This window comes from Seriola aureovittata, chromosome 6, assembly GCF_021018895.1.
Source record: "Seriola aureovittata isolate HTS-2021-v1 ecotype China chromosome 6, ASM2101889v1, whole genome shotgun sequence".
Taxonomy (NCBI): Eukaryota; Metazoa; Chordata; class Actinopteri; order Carangiformes; family Carangidae; genus Seriola; species Seriola aureovittata.
Genome location: NC_079369.1, coordinates 23,113,941 through 23,131,861, shown reverse-complemented (window position 1 = coordinate 23,131,861; position 17,921 = coordinate 23,113,941). Strand labels below are relative to the sequence as shown.

At 40.2% G+C, this 17,921-nt stretch overlaps 1 protein-coding gene across 3 annotated transcripts in view; it reads right to left on the bottom strand.

The window, feature by feature from the left end:
• bcar3 (BCAR3 adaptor protein, NSP family member) overlaps positions 1-17,921 on the bottom strand; it is a 70,317-nt gene that overhangs the window by 20,071 nt on the left and 32,325 nt on the right. For 2 of the 3 annotated variants that reach the window (XM_056378239.1, XM_056378241.1), the window contains one exon: positions 17,544-17,586. In XM_056378239.1, coding sequence (XP_056234214.1) covers positions 17,544-17,586 — 43 coding nt within the window. Of the gene's footprint in view, positions 1-8,430; positions 8,851-17,543; positions 17,587-17,921 lie in introns of those variants that run through there. The other variant, XM_056378242.1, reaches the window with a different exon arrangement.

The following is a 17,921-nucleotide window of genomic DNA, read 5'->3' as shown; positions in this document are numbered from 1 at the left end:
TCAACAGATGGTTTCTAACACATTATAATGTAGTTATAACCAGATATGAGCAGTTAATAACATATTTGTTAAAAACTATAACTTGTTCTGTGGAGGCCTGTAACCGGAGACTGGTGTATTAACAGAACAGAACTCGGCTGTAATAACATAAAATATGATATAATTGTTGACAAATATGGAACATTGATCAACACTTACAAATGTCCTTGTATCTACCTATAACTATGCGTTGTAAACCATTTATTAAATGATACATACGGCTTATAAATGCTTAATAGAGGGGGTTAAAGTGAAATGTTACCCACTACATTGTCCTGATGGCTGTATTACATTCTACTGTGGCTTGAACGGCACCTAATCTGCTGCTTTCAATATAATAAATACAAATTTACAGAATCGTTTCATACTGTGGAGGAGCATGTAATCCTTCAACTGATCAACTGCACAAATTAAAATCCCTCAAATAGTTAGATTTGTGAGGCTTTGACCTGACAGCAACAACTGGACAGGTTATTACAGGTGTGCTCCACATTTACTCACAGTAATCAAAGGATTTGAGTTCTTCTTCCATCACTCAAAAGTAGCAGAAAGAACCTACGGTATTTCTCAATGGCATCAGACTGCCAACCTTTACATTTCTAAGAAGTGTCTGAAATCAGGAAACAAATTAAACCTCACCATCACTGTCTTTTTTTCTTTTGATTTCAACTTTTATTGCTCATAAATATTTGTCAAAGTAATATTTTTTACACTGTATTGTACATTGCAAATGTAAATGAGTTATCCTATAGGGGGTGACTGATTCACCAAAGTATTATAGTATTTCCAGTTCTACTGTGTTGCAGCTGCACTATACAAGAAGAAAATCAGTATTGTTTAAATGTAATAACAGTGTACTCAATGATCTGCAGGCACCAGCAAAAATACACACTGTACCTGTATATTCATGAATTAATACATGTATTTATAAATGGTTTATTTAATGAGTGTTTTATGCTGTTTTTGTAAATCCATTTTAAAATCGAATCATGCATTTATGAATTCTTTTCACAATTCTTACTTTTAATGCCTATTAATATATGAAATTAAGGAAATGCTTTGTTACTTATCCTGTGACATCCCTGGTCCTCCATACATAGAGAGCAAATATGAATATAATGGGGTGATCTTAGCACAGGACCACCAGGCATGTCAAACACTCTCACCCTCACCTTTTCCATTTCTCTCGGCTGTTTAAAAAAGCTGAAGTGCCATACAAATAATCCCTTACCCAGCATTAAGGTGCAGCAGTTTTTAGTCCAACTAAAAACAAAAGGCACTGTTCAAAGGGATTTCAGCAGAGACTGGATTTTCTTTGGATTTCCTGGATTTTACACAAGAATAGAAAGTTTTTTTTTTTTTTTTTTTTAAACCCTTGGAAGGTTTCTGTGTTTATGGTGGAGAAGATACACGAGTTCACACCCAGGTCATTTTTGTTGCTGTGACAATCCATTCTTATGTGGCGGTGACCAATCAGAAGCAACTGTGTAAGCTGCTTGTCCTTTGAGTTTAGTGAGGGGACAACAAATAACCTTTTAGCATTATAACTGATTTCTCATCATCACACAGACGCACGCACGCACGCACGCACGCACGCACGCACGCACGCACGCACGCACGCACGCACGCACACACACACACACACACACACACACACACACACACACACACACACACACACACACACACTAGTGGACATTATAATCATCGTCTTGCCCGAATCCTTTGTGTACTGTGATGTGAGCTGAAAGAAAGCACTGAAGCCAGGGTTCTTAGGGTGACACCACTGACCTGTAGTCTATGTCCAACATCACTGATTTAATCTAAGAGGAGCCAGAACCCTAACCCTGAGGTAAAACAGTAAAACATGCTACCATGGTTAATTTCACAACGATTTCGTCTCATTTTTAGTCTTTAAATCTATTTAGTGTCTTAAAATCTCACAGTGCAGTCAGTGTGTGACTTATTCACAACAGTAGGAGGAAGTGTCGGTTTCTTGAAACAAAGCATTGCCATGAGAGATAACCATCAAAAGCTTTTTTACAAGGAACATCATCATCATTAAAATAGTGTATCAACTGCTCTTTATCTGGTATTTCCTCTTCTCTTCATCTGTCTCTCCCCTCCTCATGCCACCATGCTCTCTCTGTCTCTGACAGCTGGATGGATGCATGCGGCAGCTAAACGACCTCAAGGTGAAGTTTTGAAAAGTAGCAAAATGGATGCAAACTCTCACCAGTGCAGCTACTTTGCAAAATACACCCAGTAGAAAGGCAAAGGAAAACATTTGGATTATTCAGCAAAATACGCATCCATACCTCCACTTCAAGTGACATGCAATCCGGAGGAAATTCATTTAATTGTATTTCTTCTATTCAGCTTTTTCAGTTCAGTGCAGTTGAACAGTAACCAGAGGGAAGATGCCCAGTCTCCGTCTCTGATATCTGATTGGTTGGACAGTCTCAAAACTCAGGAAGGTTGATGAAAGCTAATGGTTGTTGATCTTTTAATGATGTGCATCTCTGCATCTTCAGTCCATCATCACAAGGTCCCCACCTTTCCTGTTTACACACAGCAAAATAGTTTGTTTCTTCCTGTGTTTAGACCAGAAGGCATCTGACTGGTCAGCCTGGGACAGCTACATCATTAGTCTCATCTCTGAGATACTGTTCTGTAGTAGATACGTGTGTCTCTACAGAAAATCTAGCATTGGATATTTTATTTAGTATTTATTTGAGACAAGGCTCACTATCAGATGCACAGCACTTACACTGAGCACCAAGTCAGGTGTCCTGGTTAAAAATATTTAAATTTAAGGTTTAACCCTTGTGTGATGTTCATATTTTTGTTACTCAGCCAGTGTTGGCGGGTCTGGTGGACCCGCTGCATTTGTTGGGGTTTAATTCAACACAATCAAACAATTTTCTATTAAAATACTTAACAGATGTTTACTTCATCTCAATTACAAGCAATATACAGTAAACAGCATTTACTTTTATGGTTAATATTTGCCCTTTACCTTTCTTAGATCACACTTACAAATTAAAGTGCTACTCGATTTTGTTTGTTTTTTAATAAAATGTAATAAAAAAAGAAAATCAATAACAATCAAGATATGATTGGAAAAAATTCAACAAATTTACAAATGAAGCAAGGTTTTTTGTAACTATTGATTTTCATTTATTTGAACACCATTTGAAATTTAACCTCCTAGGACCTGGCGTCCACATATGTGGACCTCACATTTTGGGTTCTCTAGACCACAATACTAACTTTTTCTCAACAAAGGCCTGGTGACCACATATGAGGATATTATACTGCCACTCAGTAATCGAAATTTAAAACTAATGTCCTCATATGTGGACATCATTTTTCTCAGGTCCCAATCAGCCTAAATAGCAAAGTATAGAGCTCGGGTCTTAGGAGGTTAACAAATTCAGGTCAGTTTACACAACACCAGCTGAACACATATAGTAACCATGTCAGTTTAGACAACACATCAGCCCCATTGAACACATTGCCTTTTCATACCAGCCTATACAACACACGAGGGTCCATCAGGTTTCCCTGTGTAGACTTGTAAGTTCCAAGCATATGAGGAAGTGGCATCACAGGCAGCCCAGATCTTTATACCATATTTTGCAGGTGTAGATGGTATATACTGCCTAAAGGGGCAGTGGCCCCTAAATGGCATCTTTGTTTTGGAGCTAGCTGATGCTCAATCTCATACGCTTCTTCTAAGTCACTGTCAGACTCTGAATTTTCAGTAATGTGATCCTCACATTCTGAAACCTCTTCCTCCAGGCCTACATCATCATCAAAAGCTTCACTCTCTTCAAAAACCAATTGCAAGGCCCTCTGAACAGAGAATCTTTTGGCCATCTTGATCAGTTGTGATAAGGAACCACACTGGCAAAGCTATATTTATAGTGTCCCGCCCCCAATTTGCATCTGGGATAGACTATGAGAAAATAAAGATTGGTTCCCGCAATACAGAGGGTAAGATGTACGGGAATGTGAGAGCAGACAGGTGTTGGTACTTGAATTTTGCAACAATGTTGCAACCTTGTGTGGGAATGGCAGTGGCAGAAACACAAAACTCACATTCACACACTCTCACTCACTCACACACACACACACACCACACACACACACACACACACACACACACACACACACACACACACAACACACACACACAGACACACACACACTAACAGCTGGCCCAGACTGGTGGAGGACAGAGTGAAGGTACAACAATTTCCATACTTTTATTAGCCCCGGGTCCAGTGGACCCGAACATCTTGTATGTAATAGAAATGTGTAGGGGGGGTGTACAATGTGTGGTCATTGAAAATGTGTTCTGATAAATATTCTTCACAGAAAATGAGCCAAGGCCAATGAGTCTGGGTTTGAAAAAATACTTAATCATATAATTTTTCTTTTGATAAAAAATGAAAACGGGTCCCACAGACCCGAACACCACACAAGGGTTAAGGCCAGTAGGTTGATGGTTCAAATTCCAGGACAAGTTAAAGAAAACCCCTGCCATAGGATCGACCCTCTGACGACAGTTTCACAGCCGTCTTTTTCACTGTGTTATGACATTGTGTTGATGTATTTGCTGGAGAAAGACATTCATATTTCTCTCCATCACTCAAGCATCAACCATCACTTCTGGATCTGACTGCACATCTGCAAGCAACATGACTACAGTGTTGCCCAGAGAGCTTAACGCGCTGTCACGTAAGAAAACACATGCAAAGATGCAAACGTGCTGCAAATTCTGAAAACATCCTCATCGATTTGACAACACAAGTGCTGCAACAAAAAAAAAAATCACAACACATACAAATAAACCAAGACGCTGCAAATTCAGTCCTGCAACACAACTGAAGTGTTTCCAGGGGACACTAAAATGTGATGAACCTGGCTGGGACTTGTTGTTCAATGCCCAGCTGTGTCTTTCGAAGTTAAAAGCATTGCAGGTTTTTTTTTTTTTTGTTGCATGTGTTTTCTTAAGTTGCAGTGCACTGAGCTCTCAGAGCCACAGTACATGACAGCTGTTCTGGAAACAAAATGTCACCTAAACCATCCACTAAAAATATCTTCCTGAATAAACTTGATTTTGGAACAGGCCACACTGTTCCAAAATAATGCTTCATTTTATATTTAGGCTTGGTTGTTCATAAGATTCAGAAAATTTGAAAAAGGTCACATCATCTAGTTTGCTGATTGGTGAGTATACTCTGTGAACAAAAATTTTTCCTCACTAAAATCATAAAAGTGTGACATGGAAGAACTTCACAGAGTCCTGACTTCAACCCTATCCAACACCTCTGGGATGAACTGTAATGCAGACTGATGTTGAGCCAGCCCAACATCAGTGTTGGACCGCACTAATGCTCTTGTGGCTGAATGGGAGCAAATCCCTGAAGCCAGGGTCTAAAATCTTTCAGGAAAGCCTGAAACCAGAGGAGTGGAGGCTGATGTAGCAGCAAATAAATTCCCACAGTGTTGGGATGAGATGTTCAACAAGCACATATGGGTGTAATATTCTGGTGTCAGCCATGTAAGTGTATGCATCTGACCGGGATGACACAAATCTCAAGTGACTGTTTCCAGGCTTGTAGGAAAAAAAGCACTGGGCTCTTTGGTTAAGGCTGGAGGCTTTTTTTTATTTTTTTTTATTTTACTTTTACTGCTTGAAAACGAAAACACTCTCAAGCTCTCCATAAATTGCTTTTTATTGTACAGAAAGACAAAAGGAAGCTTATGCTGCAACAAGAGATTAATGGTAGATGAACAGCATTTTAATGCACAGTGCGTTTTATTTTTGTGCAATAGGTTCTTTTCGCGTGGGAGCAAACGCAATCCTGTGTGTATACAATCACTGTGCTGCTGAGCATTGTACAATTATGACATAATATATAAAATAATCTGCTGAATCTTTTTTTTTTCCCCCATTGTCATTTGATTTATGTGACGCAAGACCATGATCACATGGAGTGGAGCCCAAAAGAAAACATACGTTGATAACACAACAGTGGCAAATCGTATGTTCCCCTCTGTACCCAACTGAGAATACTTCCAGAAACTCCACACACACAAACAATAAACTCATCTCTCTTTGCTTGAATGGCGACCTCCCAAACAGACAGATGGAGGGGAGAATAAAGAGGGGAATGGAATAAAACCCCGGGCTTTTTTGGAAGCAAAAGTCAAGACAGAGAGAGGTGGGGAGAAAAGGGAGAGGCAGGGGGAGGAGATGAAGGGTGGAGGGAGGGCAGTGCCAGAGTGAGAAAAACCGATCGATTGTAGTAGAGCAAGAGATGAGGATGACAGGGCAGTGGAGTGGGTGATATTCTTGTGATGGTCAATGGTGAGCGTGAGTCACATCAAAGCCACCCACACAGTATTAACAGACTGACTCTCCCTGTGCACAAACTACTTTGGGATCTTCTCACAGAATATCGTAAGGAATTGCACATCAGATCTTTCTGAATGGATGAACACCTGGTGGGCTACTTGACCACACCCCAACCATAACCCTACTGATCTGACAGAATAACAACACAGCGAGGGGTCGGAGGTAGTGAGGGGATTCAGGGTGATAGCGTGATTCCAATCTTCTCTGGATGACGCTTTGAAATCAATCGACCAATAAACATTTGCCACGAGCAAGCTGTACTTGATTAGAATTTCATTTGGGATAACAAAGCAAATCAGTGAGGTTTGAATTATACGGAGATAGGGGCTGGTTTAATAAATGCATCTTGATTTTATGATCAAACACCGAAATGTCTCAGCTATTGAAGACTCTGTCTTCAGTTACACACATCTGATATGAAAACATAACCATTGCTGCTAACCAGCTGGAATAGAGAACAATTCAATCAATATTTACAGCAGGTATTTGCATATGCTGTTAACCTGTTTTCTGTCATGGCTGGGACTGAGATCAACAGGAAGTGACAACAGAATCTAACATGATATTATTTCTGACCTTTTTCTGTCCCACAATTTGCTCAGATATTTTGGAAACCTGTTGTTTTTATTATGTTATGTGATGGAGGGAAGCTTGCTAAATAATGGTCCTACCCCTGAGTGATATTCTCATTTTCTTCAGTTTTGTTTACCCTTTGTCCCACGTCTTGATGTTTGTGGACGTGCGATTAATTTGGTCGTGTTGTTCTAATAATTTGTTGACTTTCTTGTTTAATTAGTGCATGTTTATGCTTTCATTTTGATGTTGCTTCCATTTATTGTATTGTTGTTTTAGAGCTTGGGAATCAAATGATTTTCTGTGTGGATGTCAGGAAGCCGCTACTATAGAAGCTATAAGGCATTCAAACAGTCTAAACAAAATGAAATGAAACAAAACTGCTCAACTAAACTGTGCAGATTCTGCAGTATCCATCTGACAGTGGACGAGATCTGATCAAAGCTCAAGTTTTTCTTCACAGATCCCATCACATGTGACACACATTTACACCTTGCATCAACAAGGTCTTTTCTTTCATTCAAGCACACTAGATTTTAACAGCAGATGTGAGCGGCATCACAAAAGGCACAGAAACATCTCCTGGGCTGATATACACAGGGACAAGCCGCGTCGCCTCAGCCTGCTGCGCTGCTGCTTCTTCCATCCAATCATCCTAATGGCATTCATACATTTCTCTGACGTCATAAAGAAGACAAACTATCACAAGTTAGTAATTTATCATCCACTCAAGGACTAATCCCCTCGTCCTGGTACCTCTCTGGTTCTAACTATCTGTGTCTCACCCTTGCCATCACACACTGCCTTGTCTGTCTGCCAGGCGAGCACTAGTTACGGATGAAGCCAGCTATATATCTCACACTCACAGTCAGACAGTCACACAGTTGGTCATTTATGAGAGCGTCTGGTCCGAGTAATAAAAGCCCAGTGTTCAACTCACAGAGAGAGTGAGGGAAAGAGGAGGACTATTCAGTGTGATTAGATTTTGCTTAGACTGGAAGTGTTGCCATGCACTTCTCAGATTGTTCTCTAAAACATGGAGTTATGTCTTTTTTAATTATGCCTCTTTCTAATGTCTCACTGTGGATTGCCCATTTTCCTGTGTCTCCCTTAAAACAACATCAGCAGATGAGGGAGCCCTGAAACAAATCTCCCAAATGTGATGTGATTACAGCAAATGAACTACCACTTGGTCTCAAATTAAAAACACAGACTGTGGAAAAGGGTAAAACAGAAACACTGCAGAATATGAGCATGCACCAAAACACATGCACATGTGCACTTGCAAACACGCTCACACAAGTAAAAACACAAACAATAATATAAAAACACCGACACACATGGTAGGCGTACACGCATCCTCACGCACACGCTCCTGTTTCTCTCACCTTTGCTGTAATGACAGAGTTCTTGTGGTAGAAGCAACACAGAGCTGCTGTCAGGGTTTTGAGGTCGCATCGCTCTGACATCCTTGCTAACTTTTCTTAACTGACCAGGACAAACTGGGAGACAAACTGCTGCCTCCAGCCAGCTCCCTTCAGCTGTAAATACCAGCTCTAGTCACCCTGACTACAGACCCAAACCGTAACTCGGACGACTTCATCAACTGACAAGTCCGTTAACGATTCACATTTGCATCTTCCAAGAAAAACTTCCATCACAGAGTTAAAAATACTTGCACTGTCAGATTGATGGAAATGAACTGGAATATGTCAGAATCTATCAATCTAAGATCCTCATATCTCCATCAGGTCAGAGACTGTTACACTGTCATCTCCCTGTCTCTCTCCTCCACAGTCCCCTGCAGAGTGAACCCTCCACTGCTCACTCTGCTCCACTCATCCTTTCTCACACTTTTTTTCCCTCCTCTTTACTCCACCCTCCCAAGCTCCATATATGGGCGAGAGACAGACCCCATGTGATCTGGTTTGAGCAAATCATGCGTGGACCAACTGGGAGTGGCCCAAAGGCTAAGTGTGTCTCTTCATGAAAACACGTGGATGGATGGATGGATGGATACATAGATTGTAATGCACATTCTGCGACGACCACAGGGCTCTTACACATGTTCATTGTCTCATCTCCACTAATTATCACTTTTTTGTCATGTTTGTTTTCTCTTATTGTTGTTGCTGTTGTTATTTTGTCAAATTATAGCTGAATTGTTTGATTCATAGAATGACAGAAAACAGTGACAACTACTCATCACAACTTCAGTTGTGTCCTAAATCCAGAGATATTAAATTTACTATCACAGAAGATTAAGAAAACCAGCTTCTATTCACATTTGAAAATCTGGGAAACAGTGACTTTTTGGCATTTTAACCTTTGAGATGTAAAGTTTCTGCACTGTACTCTGCAGAGATCATCCAGCAGTGTGACAACAGTGTGTTCCACACCGATGTCATGTTGATGGTTGAGTTTCTGTAAGTGGCACTCTTTTCTTTGACTGCAGTGCAGAGCCATGGCTGGCATCACCGCTCTCCCAAAAGAACAGTTCTCCCTCTATTTCTAACAACAAAACTAAAAAGAGGAAATACATCACTTCCTGTGAGGCAAAAAAAACTTTTCCAAGGGAAAAGCTCCCAGACACGGACAACAACCAAAAACATTTAATGGCAAAAGGCTGTAAGTTCAGTCACTGTCATGTACTGAAAAGAATAGTGCTGCATTAATGTCCAGATGAGAGTAACAAGTCAACTAGGTGTGTGTGTGTGTGTGTGTGTGGGTGTGTGTGTGTGTGTGTGTGTGTGTGTGTGTGTGTGTGTGTGTGTGTGTGTGTATGTGTGTGTGTGTGTGTGTATGCGCGTGCGTGTGTGTGTGTCCTGCAGAATGATGCTGATAAATAGCTGGCCATTTGTGTTACTTAATGACTGCAAAGCAATTACACCCACACACTAGTTAAGTGCCATAGCTTTCCCACCAGTTCTCACACACACACACACACACACACACACACACACACTCACATGGGCACAACTGCAAATATAGAACATATAACCTTGTGCAAATACAAACACAAAAAAGGAACAACCATGAATATACAGTAAGAGGCCGTGTACACTCATGAAGCCAGATTCATCAACAAAGATACAAACACACACTGAGGGTGACACCCCAGCATCAACCAGTTAAAGGAACATTTCGCCGCAGGAAATGGAGCCTCTAATTACAGTATGAACTCTCTGAGGATCCACAAAGGAAATCCATGTAGAACATTCTCTGGGGCACCACACAGCAACACACACACACACACACACACACACACACACACAACTGCCAACCACAGCAGCCCCAAATCACCAGCTAGGCTAAATGTCCACCTTAAAATACACACATCCATTGCTCCAGGAATGCTCTGGAAAAACAACGAGGGACAGAAATCGGCGTGCTGAGGTTCTATGTTTTCTATTTCTATCTGTTTGTTGTTTCTGTTCGATGGACTTCGGAGGACAGAGCAGTCTCAGCAACTTCAGCTGACAAAATGGGAGAGAAAGCTTTTCTGGTATTAAATTCTGATATTTAAAAAGGGTAAGATTGCATTGAATATGTATTTTTATTTCAGATGTGTTGATTATTGTACAGTGGGGCAGAGACAAGACAAATCTCTAGCCCATGATGTTGCAAGTAAATGATCTGCATCAGGCCGTGCTGGTGGTGTGAGAAGCAACAAGTCCTCCAACCTAAACCACTAGACAGATTGCTTGTCCCTCCCCTCAGATACGACCCAGAGGAGTGTAGCGGGCCTTCGTCATCATGGTTAGAATAATAAACACGCAGTTAAGGTTGTGGATTGGTTCCACGGGGTAAATGAACGGCGGCCTCCTTTGAGAAAGTTCTGTGCTTTGTCGACCCGTCCACCACAAGCACCAGTGAACGCTGACTTTAGTACGTCACCTTACTTCCTTCTTTGCTCCTGTCATAATTACTTCACCCACTAAACGTCACCTAACAATAAAATGTACTATGGGTTGTAATAAGCTGCTTGCACAGACAACCAATGGTCTGTTTTTTTTTTTTCTTCCTAATAGAGGAGAAGTCAGTTGATCACCAGAGTCATAATGATTCATTCTCTGGGAACAAGGAACATCTGTTAGATATTTCAGAGTGGACCAAAGTGCTGGACTGACTGACCAACCCTGTCATCATTACAGCAACACCACTAGTGTGCATAAAACAAATGGTCAAAGTAAGTTATCCTGACTTTTAGTCCCTAGTTTGGGTCAAGCTCCAAAAAACGCTGGATCCTACATTTCCCACAATGCAATAAGAAGCATCTTAATGTGCTTCATGCTCTTTAAACTCAGAAACCCCAGTTTGTAATGGCTTTCAGCTATGAATTTGCAGTCTCCGTGTTTGAGCCGAGATCAGATTATTTCCTCTTCCAGAGCCTCAAACAGACATCACTGAACTGTTTTAACACTTTAACTAGATTTAACCCCGAGTGGTAAAATGGACTTTGTTTATAATCAATGGAGATGTACACTGACGTAGCAGCAAGGTACATTATGATGATCAGGAGCGCCTGGAATTACTATAATTATTATAGTATTTTCCTATACACAGTAAGAAAACAAAGAGCAAAGCAAAGTGAGTCCTCTCTCTGTTGTGTCTTTGTGTTGTTAATATATCTCACACATTTTTCATCAAATTGCATCAGACACAATAAACACATATGAGCAGGTATAACTATTTACCTTGTCATGTTCAGTCTACATGCTGTCAAAATCAGTTTGACAATGATACAGTATACTGAACATCACCTGATTTCCTGACACTTGGCTGGAGGTTTGGTTTGACAGGAATGGGATTTTAGAGTCAGTCAGTGGTATGATATCATACCACAGTCGAAGCATCACGATCCTTCTACCAGTTAGGCAGCATTCATCATGTCCGATGCCAGAGGATAAACGTCAATGACACTGGTGTTCAACCTCTGGGTGTGTAAGCTTGTGATGGGTCATTAATCAATAATGGACTGTGATCTTGGTGACAGTCATATTCATTTGTGCAATGTGACACCTACATTATTTGAGCCCTCATAAAGTCAATAAAATGTTTACAGTCAGTGGGTGCAATAGATTTCATGCGGCTCAAAAAAGAAAACAAACCAACATACTGTATGTTTTAGTGTTTTTGTTTCAATATAAGCTACTAAGCTCAGTATGTGTAGTAGCTTTGTGCACTGCACATGAAAGAGCATGGGTATTTCCTAATTCACATGAAAGGAGAGATCAGCTTCACAAGTTATGGAAGAAGGGACAGATGTTAATCTGTTTTGTTGGCAGTTAACAGGTTGAAACAGCCTTTGTCCAAAATACAGTAAATATTAATTTCAGGTGTTTGTGGTCTAGAAACTGCTGATTGTCCTTTTGTAAGAGTCTGTAAGAATCTGTAAGAGCCCCGGGACTCTTAATAGTGCTACAGACGGTTTCCAGCAATGTGGCATATGCTTTCCTTTCAATAATATATAAAGTTTTTCTTCATTTTATTATTATTACTTTATCATGATATTACATACTGAGAGAATGCCCTGTTTGCGCTGCAGTGTTTTTGTAAACCACAGCTTTCACGCTTTCATCTACAGTGTAAATAGTTATATTATTCAGTAGTAAAAATCACGCTCACGTGTTTGACATGGTAGAAAACAAAAAACCTGATTTAAATTGATACTCATAATCTATAGGGTTCTGACCCAGATCTCACATTGATCATTACCCAGAATGACCCTTTTGTTTGTTCCAACAATCCAATATAGAAAAACTCTTCAAGTGGCGGTTCTTTAGTGCTTATACTGAACTCAGGGTTATAAAACTCTCATTTTGTCTTGTTCTTGCCTGAATGAAACTAGCGCTGTGTACACCATGTACGATGAATGTAGCAAACCTGACTGCATTTCCTTACGAATTCATATGGTGCCATGGGAGGATAGTCCAGAGATAGAATTACCACTAAATTTATCAAGGTTACTGAAGTCTTAACGGGAGATTATTAATGATCATCTGCTGTAGCAGGTTGTGTCATTGTTGGCCAGCTGCCTGCTCTGCTTATAGGCTGACAAACTGACTGATTGATTGGCTGTCCGGCTTATTGACGGACAGACTGACACACCCGCGGGCTGGTTGGTGGAGCTGAATAGTCGGCCAGCAGGGTGACCAGCTGGTTGGCTGTTTGCCTGATTGCTCTTTGAACTCATGCTGGCTCGCTGACAGACTGGGGTGATGATGCAGATGAATGTCACCCTGCTGTTTGGAGCTCTGACTGGCTGCTGATCCATTTACAGTTCTGAGGTCTGACGGTTTTTATCATGTAGTACCTCAAATTGACCACTAGAGTGTACCAGAGTTCATCTTCACCTCCTAGCACTCCTCTAACATTTCATGACACAATGTATATCGACCAAGAGATGAGTCTACTAATGAATTAATTTAATAACACTTGTAATGATGTTTTGAATTCTAAACTCAAATAATTAGTCGTTAATAATTAAACTCCTTTATATCCTAATTATTTTTAAACAACAGGATATTGTACTGTTGCTTTCTGTGTGAACATTGTGTGTGTGTATGTGTGAGTGTACTCTATGCTGTAATCTGTTGTTCACTTTGAGAGATGAAAGCTACTGCAACTCGAGACACACACACACACACACACACACACACAGAGCATTATTGTTTCTTAAAGCTCTCTCGTGCGGGTGGAAAGCAACTTGATGTTCTTAACTCAAAGACAGAGGGAATGAAAGAGAAAGAGCAAAAGAGGGAGAGTCCTTTAGAAAAGGCTCAGGGAAAGAAGAGTTCATTGTGAAAACAGAGGCTCAACAGGGGAACAAGGGACTATCTTTCTTTATTTCTTTCTTTTGCAGCCATCAAAGACCATAGAAAATATCATGTACTATACTGCCACCTATTGTCCATTTTTCTTCTCATTTACACAACTTCAGTTTAATGAGCTCTCACTGACTGATTCAACACAATTAAACATTTAAACACAACAGACACGTTCAGCTCAATTTACTGATTCAAATGTCTTTTTTCTCTAGTTTATCTCACAGAAACTTGGCACTGATCCTGGTTGCCAATTCCCTTCAGTCTTCACTCTGTGGCTGAATTTCCCACTATTATTCTTGCCACCATAAGCCACACTGTACAGAATATTTGCTGGTGACATGTAAATATGTACGCTTATTATACAATACAAACTGCTAAATGTAAATGGATGCAAATGTAACAATGTGAAGAGCCAAAGTTAAATATTTTTACTGTTGTGTCATGAATGCAAAACAGTGTGGAATCAGCTGCCAGAGGAGATGCTGTGTCTTTTATTTGCGATACTGCAGTGAGAATCCATTTTCCTCCATATTTGCTGACTACAACAATGATCCACTTTCTCCTCAAGGACAAACTGAAGTTTCATCTCCGATCATCAGGTTAAATCATTTTCAAAAATGCAGAAATCTCTATTATTGTTCCTTGATCGTCTCAGTAAAGGAAACATTTGCCTGCTGGTGTTTCTTCTCAGTGGAGTGGTAACGGTGCAGGTTTTATATTTAACCCACCAGCTATCAGTTCAAAGATGCACTTCCTTTCTCTGAGGGAAAACAGCTAATGGGGCAGAATTTAGACATCAAACGGCTCTGGAAATGAGGCTGTTTGTGAGGAGAGAAATTGGCCTGAAGTTAGACAAGAGAGGGATATCTTCATGCAATTGTTCTCTACAGACACTTCCTTCCTTGCATACATCCATCCTACACACTTACTGTACATAACTGATGGCCTGACTGCACTGAACAATGCAAGGTTCACTGCACTGACACCATTAATGTACTTTTGACCTTTCACCACAGCACACGACACAGAGCACCTGTACTGTGTGTTGCCGCCTGTGCGTGTGCGTGCACACGGATGCATGTGAGTGTTTTTGTCCACACTGGAAATGCAAACACACCTGGAGTACCAGAGCTGACAGCTACACTTTCACACATATTATATAATACCTGGGATGCAGTAGCTCCATATGCGGCCAGAACACACACACTGTTGACAGTAGTTCACAACCCTAATTTGACAAATGAAACACACACAAGTGCTGTTTGTGTATTTGTGTGTGTGTGTTTGTGTATCTGTGTGTGTGTGTGTGTGTGTGTGTGTGTGTGTGTGTGTGTGTGTGTGTGTGTGTGTGTGTGTGTGTGTGTGTGGTTAGCTCCCACATGTGCAACCTGCTCTCGTGGGAAGGATCGAGTTTGCTTTTCACACCGAGGCGTCAGCATCCAAACATATGAGCTAATAGATGGAGGAAAAGAGGAACAGATGGAGAGAGAGAGAGGGATGGATGGCTGGGGGACGGAGAAGAAAGGAGGTGAAGTCTTCCAGAGAGAGTGAGAGGTGAAAAACATGGGAAAGTTGTAGCATGTGTTGTAGGACCTGCTGAAATGCAGTTATTTAAGTGTTGTTGTAACTACAGCTACAATGTGATTGCTTATTTGATTGTCCTAAAATTCATCTGCAACTATTTTGCTCATTAGATATTTATTTTTACCGACCAAACCATTTTAATTACCAAACATTCTCTGGTGTCAGCTTCTCGGATTTGCCACTTTTCTTTATCATATGTAATATTAACTAAATATCTTTGGGTTTTGTATTGTTACTGACTATTTATAGACCAAAATGATTGATCAATTCATTTGGAAGATTAGTTGATAACATAAATAATCTTAAATTGTTTCCAAAAAGTAACCTGCCAGTGAATCAGTGGCTACTGAGATGTGTCATCTGATAAATTTCTCACGAAACTTGGGATTAATGGTGCAACTAATAATAATATCTAACTTTCACTGATTAATCTGAGGGAACACTACAGCCACAGGGTGAAATAAGGTCACATAACAGAGACAAGATCACAGAGTTAAGTTTGTTATCAAGATGTCTGTGAACACATTCTATACCATGAGAAGGTTGTGAACTTGATCCATGAATTAAAAGCAGCAAAAGTGAATTGAAGGTGAAAAGTTGTGCACAGTTTGTTGGATTTCACTGATGTTTTGGCTGTAAAAAAAAAAAAAAAAAATGAAAAAAAAGCAGTGGAACAAACAGTGCTTTACTCACTGAGATAAGGTGATTGTTGTTTTCTTTTTTTGTATCTGATTTATCCAAAATGGGGAAGAAAGAATAGAGGTGGGTATGGTCAAGAGGTTTTCAGTGCATCCTGAGCTCTGTATCAATGCAAATATAATACTTTTTCATTATAACATAGTGTATTGTTAAGTAAAAAAATCTTTTATTTCCCATTTCTGCTTCTTATTTTTTTCTTTTCATATTTTTTTTTTTTTTTAGAAAAATACTGTTTTTGTTTGTGCAATAAGTCAAAGTTTCTCACATCAGTCACTGTTAAACATTGTTGTTTTAACAAAATAGCACAAGAACTTGGCATAAAATTCAGTGTGAAATTAACTCAATTATGATTTAAATCTGGCAATATCTGATTAAAGAATAATGAAACAGCAGCTGACCGAGGTTTCTGTGCCAACTTTCAGTGCTCAACAGTTTTTGGTCGCCATTTGCTCGTTACTCGGAGAGTACGCTTCTTCCTCAGAGAAGAAGTCATTTTCTCGACTTGCACCCTGTTGCTTGGCGTGTATTTATTTTTGATGCCTTAGTTTACATGAATTTCCCTCATCATCACACAGAACCTTTACAGGGGAAGCATGGAGCCAAAAATAAGAAAGGCCTAGACAGAAAGAGGTAGAAACACAGAGACTAAAGCACATCAAATATCAGCTGGATGATATTGTGATGATACTGTGATAACAGAATGATCACCTCTCCTTGACTGAGGAAAGCTGGGACTCAGGTGGTGTGTGTGTGTGTGTGTGTGTGTGTGTGTGTGTGTGTGTGTGTGTGTGTGTGTGTGTGTGTGTGTGTGTGTGTGTGTGTGTGTGTGTGTGTGTTTTACAGTAGCGGTGGCAGTCTGTATGATTTAGTGGTGTATTATCCTTGTAGGCCTGGGGTAATTGGATTAACTTCTCCTTTGAGTGATGTTTACACTGCAGAGGTAACTGAATGCTGTTTCACATCCGGCGTTAGTCGCTTGAATTACAATTCCTGATGGATTCAGTTCATTTTCTCAGATTTGACTAAATCTTGTAACCTTCATTTCAGCTGGTAGAGTGAAGCGTTTATACTAGACTCGCAGTATTAAAAATAAATAGGCTTATAAACAGGCTTTAAATAACCAGTAGAGTTGCTATTAGTATTACTTTTATCTTTGTACGTAGTGATAACACTCTACACCTACAGTACATTACAAAAGTTAAGTTAAAATTACATTTTGCTTACTTGTGTTTGTGCATCATTTATCTTTGTACAACCTGTCCCTGAGATACTGTAAATGTTCTAAAACAAGTATGCAACCATGTGAATAAACCCTGCTGTGCACTCCAGATCCTTCTTAACAATTTCAGCTGCTGCAGCAATGTACCAGCACATTTTGTTGTTCCTACCTTCACATAGTCCACCGTGGCATCCAGGCCGGCAGCAGGCTCCCTGGGGAACACAGACAGAGACAAGGTCCGGTTTAGAGAACACATCTTGCTACTGGGACCCGACCTCCTGCGTCCTCGGTGCTGATCTTCACTCCCACAAACAAAGAGTCTCGAAACAGTCCCGCTCTTAGGCCCTCACTAGCTCCTACTATAAATACTGGAGAGCTTTTTGTGTCCAAATGGGTCCCTAACCGGTGCTGATGCTGCCTCTTCAGCAGTTCAAGCACTGCACAACTCTTTTAGGAGATGATATGGTTCAATAGAAGTATAGTACTTTATAAATAGATTTCAATGGTCCAAACAAGCCTCCATATGAGCCATATTCTGGACTAAGAA